At 46.3% G+C, this 11610-nt stretch overlaps 1 protein-coding gene across 2 annotated transcripts; it reads left to right on the top strand.

Moving 5' to 3' along the window:
• Positions 1–512: 512 nt before the first annotated feature.
• On the top strand, positions 513–8087 carry LOC142158508 (uncharacterized). 2 transcript variants are annotated; one of them, XR_012692789.1, is made up of 2 exons: positions 513–2354; positions 6255–8087. XR_012692789.1 is itself a non-coding variant. In XM_075212519.1 (2 exons), exons 1-2 carry the CDS (start codon positions 2162–2164, stop codon positions 5678–5680), a joined length of 1089 nt encoding a protein of 362 aa, XP_075068620.1. In that variant the 5' UTR covers positions 1026–2161; the 3' UTR covers positions 5681–8087. The 2 variants fall into 2 exon arrangements, 1 of the variants encoding a protein (XP_075068620.1); XM_075212519.1 differs by having other exon boundaries at positions 1026–2354; positions 4785–8087.
• The last annotated feature ends 3523 nt before the right edge of the window (positions 8088–11610 follow it).

The following is an 11610-nucleotide window of genomic DNA, read 5'->3' as shown; positions in this document are numbered from 1 at the left end:
TCCCTCAAACATGCTGTCTGCTCCCCGCCATCTGTGGTGTAGGGGAATAGGGACAGTGGGCTTCAGTGTTTGACCCCGGTTCTGCTCTGCCACACACACACTCCACCGTGTGAGAAGTCTCCATGCGGAAACCTGCTTCAGCATACTACATCTGCACAGTTGCAGATCTCAGGATCTCAGGAGACTGTGATTTGAGTGTGGTGGTGGGAGTTCAGGTCAACTAAAAAACACCCTAAGGACTAGATTCACTAAACTGCGGGTTTTAAAAAGAGGAGATATTGCCTATAGCAACCAATCAGATTCTAGCTGTCATTTTATAGATTGTACTAAATAAATAACTAGAATCTGATTGGTTGCTGTAGGCAATATCTCCACTTTTTCAAATCCGCAGTTTAGTAAATATACCCCCCGGAGTTCACCTGGGGCACAGATAGGATGAGAGAACAAAAGTATAGAGACGTACACACAAAGGGGGAGAAAGAAAGGCACACAAACATAAGGGGACAGAGAGAATTATGAGAGAGGCCATTAGCTGAAGGAGTTTAAAATCATGTGTTGTGAGCTGATAATGTTACTCACCACTGGGGGGTTTTAAGGCTGTAGTGTAATCAGTCAATTAGGAAGGAAGTGGGAGTGTCGTGGAAAGAATATATCAAGCAGTGTGAGAAGGAGAGAGCTTCCTGTTTCCTGGATCCGGAGAAGCTGCAGCATCAGGCTTAGTATCTGGCTCCTCTGTATTTGTAGTTTTATCTGTTGTGATTTGTTTTTGCTTTTTCTACCTCTCTCTCTGTTCTCTCCTTCTGCTTGTCTGCTTCTCCTGTCTATTTTTCCCCCTTTTTCTTTACTTTGTCCTCCCTTCCCCAGCATGGCATCATCCCGCCCCAGAAGGTCCCGCTCCATTCCCGCCAGGTTTGCGGGGTCCCCTCCCCCCCCGTCGTCGCTGGCTGCGACTTCAGCCCCAGCAGTTCCCCCTGGTCCCCCCCGTACTGCCCAGTTGCCTGTACGCCCCCCGGGTCCTCCCGGCGGAGGCATTACTATTTCCATGAGGGCAGCCGCCCGCCGCCCACGTGACTCGGCCGCCGCGAGTGTGTCTCGCGGGGCGGGGCCGGGTCGCGCACGCAGGTCTAGGGCTCCGGAGCGGGCGGTGAGGCCGCTCGTGTCCGGAGCCGTCCACCGCATTAGGCAGGCTGCCAGAACCCGAGGCAGGGGATCTCCTTACCCCGCGCCTGGGGTTCCCTCCGTGGCCTCGCCAGCTCCAGCCCCCCCTCCCTCCTCCGTCGGGCCTACTGTCTCCCCCTCCATCCCTCCTGGTCATGTCGCCAGTAGTGTGGTCCTGGGCCAGCCTGCGGTGGAGCAGGGCCAGGGGTCCCCTTATAGAGGCCCGGGGCCCGTTATTGTTCATCCCGTTTGTTCTCCGGGGTCACTAGGTCTGGGGGCGGTTTCAGGGTCCCCCTCCTTGGTTTCTTCCGGGCAACAGTTTCCTGGGTCCCTGCCTCATTCCCTTCATTATCCGTGCCACCTGTCCACCCCCCACGCCCTTCTCCCTCTCAACCCCCTTTCCTCCCTGTCCTCCTCCCAGGCCAGGGACCCCCCCCCCTCCTCCCTCCTCATCCTCCCCCCTCCTTTTTTCCATGGACTCCTTGCATCAGGCTGGGGTGGGGATATCTTCCAACAGGGCCCCTGGTTTGCTGGGCCCAGCCCCGGTGGGTTTCCCCCTAGGGATGGGGGGTTCAGCCCATCAGCAGTCCCCTTCTGTTTGTTCGGCTACTAATCGATCACTGGCCTCTGACACAGCCGTGATGTGGCCGTTGCAGCAACATGTCGGCCAGCAACACAGGGTGGAGGGACCCGCCCCCTCTTGGTCATTACCGTACCCCCCTAGAGGTTATGGGTCTGTAGTGGAAGCGGGGAATTTGTGGTCGGCCCCTTATCCAGCCCTTGCGGGTCAGTACGTGCATTCTTATCCTCAACCCTCCTTGTTTAATAGTTCTGGCGTTTCTGGTACGGATTCGTTTTCTCTGGTTAGACAACAAGGAAGTAGGGATCAAGGGGTTCCCCCTCAAGCGGGTTTCCTAGGTCACCTCATGGTTCCCCCCCGGTGCCTACCCCGGATGGGGTTCCTACTCAACAGTTGCATAACCTGTCTTCCCCACGTGCTAACATGTCTTCTTATCCAGTTTCACAGATGCAGCCATCTTCAGTCGCAGGGCAGACGGGCGTGGACGGAGCAGGGTCGCAGCTCCAACAGGAAGAGGCAGCGGGGACTTCGACAGGGCAGCAGGGGTCGCACCAAGTTGTTTCGGAAGGCGAGGGCGGAGCGAGATTGGACCTGCAGGAGGCGCAGGCAGCGGTCGGTGAGTATGATGGTTCTACTGTAAGCAACACCTACATGTCCAGTTCTAGCATAGCCACCACCAGTGATGAGTCTGCCCCATCTTCTCCCAGGCAGGGTCAGCGCAAGCTCATTAAAATTCTTAACACCCACTTCGGGGGAACTAAGAGGAAGAACGTAGATCGGCGGGAGGCAGCGTCTCCTACTCCGGCTGGAGGTCCCCTAGTTAGATGTGAAAACACGGCATTGTTGATAGGAGTTAGGCGCAGCATGAGGCACAAGATCAAGAGAGGTCATTATGTTGATATATTTGAACTGACGAAGGTCGCTCAAAAGGAGTTGGCGGCTGCGTGCATGCGAGGGGGAGTCGGGGAGGATGCTTACAGAAACTTTTCGAACTGGCTGACAGGGTACTCCGTTTTCTCAGCTTGTTATTTGGAAACTAGACCTGATGCACTTATAGACGTATGGAAATACCTTCACCTTATTAATGAGATGCATAGTTGTGAACGCCCAGGTACCTGGAGATTGTACGATAAGCTGTTCCGCGAGAAGGTACACGGTCAGCTTTATATGCCCCTGGCTTTTAAGGATGTTGAGATCTGGTTAAGATTAAATAGAGCCCAGGTGTGGGAGGTGAGCATGGGGTACGGTCCCCCTCAGTTAGCCAGGTTTCCGTATGGGGGGAGACGAGGTGCTCCCCAGTCTTCCAAAAACCGTTGTTTCGCCTTTAACAGTTCCTCATGCGGGAGGGGGGATTCGTGCCGGTATAGACACGTCTGCACCAATTGTAGAGGTAGTCATCCCCTTAAAGAATGCCCTAGGGGCTCCGTCGGAGTCGGTAGGGGACGGGGAGGGGCGGGGGGTTCTGTCTAAAGCGGACTCCCCCATTATATTCCCTATCCTCTGCAAATGGCTGTCCCTTTACCCAGATGCAGCGCAGGCCTCTTTTCTCAGGGAGGGTTTTCGCCTTGGTTTTCGTCTTCCCATAAATAGTGGGGTGGCGGGTACTGCCGCCAGAAACCTTCGCTCAGCGTATGCACACCCCGACATCTTAGCGGAAAAAGTGGGTAAAGAGATAGGCCTTGGGCGCATGGTGGGTCCTTTTTCATCCCCTCCCATTCAAGACTTAGTCATTTCCCCGGTGGGAATAGTACCTAAGAAGGCCCCAGGAAAATTTAGGTTAATCCAGCATTTATCTTACCCGGGGGGTAAGTCAGTTAATGATGCTATTGACCCCCAAATTAGCTCAGTGGTGTACCAGTCCTTTGATGATGCGTTAGCACTAGTGAGAGAATTTGGCAATGGTGCGCTTATGGCCAAGTTGGACATAGAATCGGCCTTTCGCCTCCTTCCGTTGCATCCAGAGTCCTTTAAATTTATGGGTTTTAGAATTCAGAACCGTTACTATGTGGATCGGTGCCTGCCAATGGGCTGTTCAGTATCGTGCGCATATTTTGAGGCGTTTAGTTCATTCCTCCATTGGTGTATCGGGGCGGGGACGGGACATCGCGGCATTGCGCATTATCTGGATGACTTCCTGTTTATAGGTCCGGCTGATTCCCCTAGTTGTAAGGAAACACTGTATGCTGCGCAGGCGTTGTTTCGTGTGATGGGGGTGCCAGTAGCTGCAGACAAAACGGAGGGCCCGGCCACATGCCTGAGGTTTTTAGGTATCGAAATTGACACAGTGGAAGGTTGTTGTCGTTTACCATCTGATAAAGTGGCTAAGTTACAATCCCTGATACAAGAGGTCTTGGCTGTTCCATCTTGTACGTTGCGTAAAGTTCAATCATTGCTAGGTTCTTTCAACTTTGCCTGCCGAGTAATACCCATGGGCCGAGTATTTTGTAGGAAGCTTCAGCTAGCAACGTCAGGCTTGTGTAGTCCCCATTCCCAGGTGCGTTTGTCAACAGAGATTAGGGAGGATCTAGGCATATGGAGTCGTTTTCTAGTGGCTTTCAACGGTGTAAGAGTATGGCCAGCACACGCAGTAGCTAGTACTTCGTTGGATTTGCATACAGACGCATCAGGCTCGAAAGGTTTTGGTGCCTTTTTTCAAGGGGAATGGTGCGCGGCACCCTGGCCGGAGTCATGGAGATCCGAAGGCCTGGTGCGAAATCTGTTAACGTTAGAGTTGTTTCCCATCGTTGTGGCTTTGGAGCTGTGGGCTGTCCGGTTGCGCGGCAGGAGCGTGGTTTTTTGGTGCGACAACTTAGGTGTGGTGCAGGCTATTAACAAGCAAAGCGCCTCCTCACGCACGGCGATTAATTTGCTCCGTGTCCTGGTGTTGAGGTGTTTAGAGTCTGATATTACCTTTCGGGCACGTCATGTTCCTGGCGTGGACAACCAAATAGCTGATGCTCTTTCCCGCTTTGAATGGCAGCGTTTTAGATCTCTGGCTCCACATGCAAGTTTAACTGGCTTACAGTGTCCTCCTTATGTTTGGCAGATGGTTCGTTAGGGATAAGGTGGCTAGCAGAAGCGTCCCTGGCTCCGGCAACTAGGAAATGTTATCAAGGGGCATGGGAACGTTGGTTGAGTTACTGCGCATCTTGCAACAGCGACACTTCAGGTCAGATTCCCTCCATTACGGGTTTTATGTGGAAGTGTTACAACGAAGGGGTTTCTAGAGCAAAGATGGGGTCCCTTTTGGCTGGTATTTCATTCACGGCTAAGTTGAACAGCGCGCAGGATCCCACAAAGTCATTTATCATAACTAAAGCGCTGAAGGGTTGGGCCAGGATTCAGCCTATGACTAGCGACACACGCCGGTCGATTGACGGGCAAATTTTAGCCAGATTGATTGCGGCATTGCGTTATTTAGCTACAGATGACTATGAGGCTTTGCTATTCGGGCTGGCTTTTTCAATGGCGTATCACGGAGCCTTTAGGGTTAGTGAGTTGGTAGCCAGATCTAAGAACGACATAGGGGGAGCTTTGTTGTTTAGAAATGTTATTTTACAAACTAATGTGATACGTTGTAAGATAGTCAAATCCAAAACGGATCAGCTAGGCAGAGGTCATTGGTTAGCGATTACGGAGCAGCAGGAAACATCCATATGCCCGGTCAAGCTGGCCAATCAATTCGCTAAAATTCGCCCCCCAGGGGAAGGTTTGTGGTTAAGTCATTCTGACAATACGCCAGTAACTAAATTTCAATTTAGTGCTTTGTTAAAACGGGGCCTTGGGGAGGTTGGCCTTAACCCTGTTGAATATGGCACGCATTCCTTCAGAATAGGGGCGGCCACCGCCGCTGCAGCCAGAGGGGCATCTGTCAATGAGATTCAAGCGCTAGGGAGATGGAAGTCACAGGCCTATAAGAAATATATCCGGCTGGATAAATGAGCCTTGTAAGGGCTCTTATATATATGGTCATGTTCTCTCCTTATGTCTCTCATGGTTCTTTATCGCTTTCATCTCTTCTTTTCTCATCTATCACTTGGTGACCCAGGGTTATGCTGCTCGCTGTGTTAAACGGGGGCATGGAGGGATTTTTCCTCTTGTTTTCCTTGGCAAGGCCTGATTAGTGTGTGTGCCTCCCGGGGTTTACAAGGGGTTTTTACCTACATATGGGTTACCAATTTTCCATTTCCTTTTGTTAAGAATTAAAGAATAAAGATAATTCCAGTTTAGCGAGACAAAATAGATAAAAATAAATAAATAAATCAGTCAATAAACGAGACAAAATAGATAAAATCAATTGCCTTTAGAACTAAAGATAGGATCTTTTTTCCCTTTCCAATATTCGAATTTAGTTGGGGTGGCCCCTCTGGTAGGGAGGGGATACCTCAGCGAAGTGTTATAATTTAAATAAAAATAAAGATAAAATAATAATATAGTTCCGTTTGTTAACACGGTTGTTTGGTGGATCATGTCTCAGACACGGTTATGATTGATGAGACTATTCAATTTGTTTTAGGTTTTTCGGTGAAGAAGACGAGGATATGGGTCGTGGGTCATTCATTTATCTTTTGGGCTGCGAAGCACAGGATAGCGGAGAGTTGGTCCGGTTTCACACACCCAGTTGACATCCGCTGGTTGGGTAAAAGGGGCATGGTATGGGCGGCTTTGATTCCCACGTTAAGGGAAGAAATAGAAGTGCACGGTACCCCGGATATAGTGGTCATTCATTTGGGAGGTAATGATGTAGGAAAGGGCAAATCCCTTGATTTAATCATTATTATTCGTGAAGATCTCGCACAGATACATGCCCGATGGCCTTCAATGAAGGTTTGTTGGTCCAACATTATACCTCGATTGTCCTGGAGATCATCTATTCCCCCGGCCACATTGATAAAGGTGGTTAAAAAGATAAATGGATACGCAAGACAGAACATTAGGGGCACGCAGGGGGTTGTCATTAGTCATCCTGGGTTAACGGTAGACAAGAGGCATCTTTTTAGAGCAGATGGGGTCCATTTGTCGCCAGTAGGAACGGTTTTGTTCATAGAGAGGATTTTTTCAGAGCTCAAGGGTTTAGTTTTTTCTTTAGGTGGCGGGCCGCGTGGTCCGTAGGGCACTCGGCTGTGGCAGGAGAGCATGGCAGTCATAAGGTTGTTAAACATACGGTACTTAATGTGTTGGCAATATAGCCTTGGTTCCCTCAATGTTATTAGACTCGTTGGTACTCTTGTAAGGAGTATCAGGTTTTTGCCTAGAAAGGGCTTGACCAGTTTGAGTCAGAGGGTATTGAGTTAATTTATAGTGTATAGTACCGGCCAATAGTTAAGGCTTAACCTGGGTTGGTGGAAAGGAGGCGATCTTCCACCGTATTGGTTCATGTTGGTTTTAGCTGGCTGCCTTTGCTCTTCGCCACCTCTATAAAGAAAAAGGTCCAAATTGCTTATAGCTTTGATAGTATTGATAGATAAAATAAAATAAAGATAATTAAAATAAAATAAAATAAACATATAATTTAAATAATAATAATGTAATAAAAGGACCTTTTTTATTCCAATCTTAAGTCGGTGTCCGTGTCTTTATTTTATGGTTGTATATGTGGGGATGTTTTAAACAAAGAGGGGAATGCATTTGAAGGGTAATCAACACTATGCATTTTATTATGAGAGAGGCCATTAGCTGAAGGAGTTTAAAATCATGTGTTGTGAGCTGATAATGTTACTCACCACTGGGGGGTTTTAAGGCTGTAGTGTAATCAGTCAATTAGGAAGGAAGTGGGAGTGTCGTGGAAAGAATATATCAAGCAGTGTGAGAAGGAGAGAGCTTCCTGTTTCCTGCATCCGGAGACCCACCCACCCGCCCTGGTTCCAGGTTATTGATTATGTTCCCTCGTCACGAGGAGCGAGGTTTTTTGAATGGCAGGAGAGCATGGCAGTCATAAGGTTGTTAAACATACGGTACTTAATGTGTTGGCAATATAGCCTTGGTTCCCTCAATGTTATTAGACTCGTTGGTACTCTTGTAAGGAGTATCAGGTTTTTGCCTAGAAAAGGCTTGACCAGTTTGAGTCAGAGGGTATTGAGTTAATTTATAGTGTATAGTACCGGCCAATAGTTAAGGCTTAACCTGGGTTGGTGGAAAGGAGGCGATCTTCCACCGTATTGGTTCATGTTGGTTTTAGCTGGCTGCCTTTGCTCTTCGCCACCTCTATAAAGAAAAAGGTCCAAATTGCTTATAGCTTTGATAGTATTGATAGATAAAATAAAATAAAGATAATTAAAATAAAATAAAATAAACATATAATTTAAATAATAATAATGTAATAAAAGGACCTTTTTTATTCCAATCTTAAGTCGGTGTCCGTGTCTTTATTTTATGGTTGTATATGTGGGGATGTTTTAAACAAAGAGGGGAATGCATTTGAAGGGTAATCAACACTATGCATTTTAACACACATGTGGAGACAGACAGAGAGACACAGACACACATAGGGGCAGAAAGAAAGGGACAGAACCACACAAAGCGATATGCACATACATAAAGCAGGTGGTCAGAGTCATATATGGGGAGAGAGGTTTAATTGGAGGGAGACAAACAAAGACAAAACTGAGATAGTACGAGAAGATAGAGACAGAAACATATGTGGGAGGAGGCAAAAGACACAAGATACACATACATAATGAGTAGGGGTGAATTGAGAACTTTATGTGGAAAAAAAAAAATTCTGAAAGCGGCCTCATGTTGCATGTGTGGTAGTCGATGGTAGGCAAATCACAGCAATGGCAGGTGGGGGTTGTCACAATAGGTGGAGCTTGCATACCAGTATACAAAGCATGTTTAAAATGAGATCAAAACAACTATTGCCATACGCTACTCTTCTGAAAAATGTGATGTACTAAATATTTTAAGAATATAGTTGCAAGGTATCCTCAGGGATTTGCAAAGACGCAAGGGGGCTGTTAATGTAAACTTTGTACTAGGACCACTAATTTCTAGAACTGGCCCTGGCTGATGTCACATAAAAGGGTGCAGATTTAGGGAATCATCAGTGATGTCATTATGTCAGTCACAGAAGTATTTAGGACTAGAAATTATACAAAACTGTATGAATATCACTGTGGCATACGATCCTAAAGCAACAAAAAAACTTGCCTTACACCATCTTGTGTACCCATGCACATTTAATCATAGAGGGCTGAATTTGAAATGTGTACTTTGTTTCTGTACCTTATAATGGTGTCATACATAGAGTAAAATAAACATATTTGCAAGCCTTTATTGAACAGAGCAAGTACTTACATTTTGCAGTAAATAGCAAGGTTTGTATTAATGGCTTAGAACTAACTAAAGACATTAAGTGGTTGAAGATTCACTATATAAATGTTACTAGCATATATATATATTCCATTGAAGTAAATGCAGGTCTTTTCTTGTTGGCTCTATTAAAGTAATTTTATTGTTTTCCAATAAGCATTCTCTAAGCGATTTCTTGTGTTTCCAAAGCACAAACAATTTATTTAGCAGAAGGAAAAGTTTTAGCAGTTCAATACATAATTATAATACAGTACAGCCGATACCAAATATATACATACCGCTGCGCCTTCGCTGTGCTCCGCTGGTACCAGCTACAGTACTTCAGTCCAGAAGACTGTGGTCAGAGATGACTGCAGCTGGTTGCAGCAAAGCTGTATATATACACTCAGTGTTACAGAGAAAACAATACAGATGATGTGTCTTGCTTCTATAGGTCCAGGCTTCAGGAGGGTCCAGTGTAATGCAGGTCATAGGCCAGTTCAAACAACCCCCTCCAAAGGTGGGGGTCAACATTCCAAGGGTGGGGGTCTGCTCTCCAGATGATGACTCTGATTCTCCGGCCCAAAAAGCAGTTTCAACTAGTCTATTCACATAACACAGCCAGTATCATTTTAAACATTGTGCGATCCCTTCGGTGAATGAACCTGACGACTGCGGATAAATAGGGGATTAAAATGCTACTAAACATGACATATTTCCTGTAACCTGAACCTTAAATATCACTAAAGTGTACATATAACCTTAATATATATATATAACTATAAACCGTATACCATCTGCTCATAAACGACTGTGGAATGGAACCATTATGAGTATGAAATATATAAATAAATGAATGTGAGAGTGCGTATTTTATTGTGCGATTGCGTCATGCCACATGTTACGTGGCGTACCGATCGCAATCGCACAGTAAAACAATATTCACCAATATACTTTCGTTCATCCAATTATACGACTTTGACAGCTCCCAATGACACTTTTTATAATTCATGATCAAATAAGAAACCCAGGAAGGATATAGCATGAAATAATCTTTGTCAACATAAGATAACAGATGTCTGCTGTATATAGACACACATGGTTCCTACCTGCTCCGTGCCTGGCTCTGTTTGACCTTTCCTGCAGAGTAAGCAGTGTGTATATATGGCAGTGTGTGTGCGTATGTGTGTATATATATATATATATATATATATATATATATATATTTATGGCAGAGTGTGTGTGTACATATATATATATATATATATATATATGGCAGTGTGTTTGTGTGTGGGTATATATGGCAGTGTGTTTGTGTGTGTATAGATATGGCTTTGTGCTCGTGTGTGCATATATATTTCATTGTGCGCGTGTATGGGTTTATGGCATTGTGCATGTAGGTATATGGTATTGTGGGATGTGGCAGAATTATTTTTGTTGTAATTGGCAGGATACAGTGTGATCCACTGTATTTCACTATAGTGATAAAGTGATGTTCTCTGCTTGTAAGTAGGGTTTCTCAATCTGTCCATTTGACTGCGGATTTATAAGTGTCAAACTTGAGGACTCTGAGAACATCCCGAAAGGTTGCTCGAGTTGGTGCTACCCTCCTAAAGGTGCAAAGTCTAACGGTGACTCCCGCAAGGGAGTATGGGCTTAGCGGCTCCCTAACAGCAGGTCACGGTCCTCACAGAGGGTGACGAGCGAACCTGGAGAGAGAATCTAGTATGCAGGGACTGGATATTAAAGGGAGGAATAGTGGGGCGTGGGATCCCTTAGAATCAGGGTGACCAAGAGGTGAGATGTTCTGTACCTGTCTACTATTGGAGTGAAGCACCAGAACGTCAAGCGCAGACTAATAGCGAGATATATCTTGCTATCAGGATGCAGTCAGGAAGAAGCGTAGAAGAATGGAAGAATAACACAGCAAAGGTATACTGCAGGCTAGCAGAGAGAAACTGGAGCCAAATCCTGAGAGCAACTGCTCAGTAGGAGAGACCTGAAGATCTGGCACTATTTGCCTGCAGGAGGTGCCTTTTATAGTGGAGCAGGCCAGCTGAGTGGACAGTTTGAATACTGAAGATGCCCGGTCCGCGCATGCGCAGAACTGCGCGGACCTGGCACCCGAAGGCGACCGCACAGGAGAGCCACGGCTTCCGTCCAGAGAGATGTTGCCGGCAATGAACAGGTAAGTGACAGCGGGGGCGCACGTCTGTAGTCAGTGGGTCTGAGTCGTGACAATAAGGCTAGATATCCAGTTAAAAAAATAAAAACCTTCCAATGCCTCATTCTGCTGAGTTCCCTGTTGAAAGTCAGAAACTTTCTTTACAAAAAACCAATATACCTGCAACATACCAAAATATTTATTTTACGTGATCTCATAATCTGACGCAATTTTATCTGGATCTGGTTTTAAGTACTTGAGTTAGTGTTCACCAGGTTGTCCTCTGTATTGTGTGGTGGACACAAGGTTGTCCTCTGTACTGTGTGGCGGACACAAGGGTGCTCTCCTTATTCACTATATTTTCTGTGGTCACTTATTGTTCTGCTTACCATATTTCATGTACGTATGCATTTTCCAA

The sequence above is a fragment of the Mixophyes fleayi genome, chromosome 5, assembly GCF_038048845.1.
Source record: "Mixophyes fleayi isolate aMixFle1 chromosome 5, aMixFle1.hap1, whole genome shotgun sequence".
Lineage (NCBI taxonomy): Eukaryota > Metazoa > Chordata > Amphibia > Anura > Limnodynastidae > Mixophyes > Mixophyes fleayi.
The sequence above is the reverse complement of the archived record's forward strand: the minus strand, read 5'-3'. Positions and strand labels throughout refer to the sequence as shown.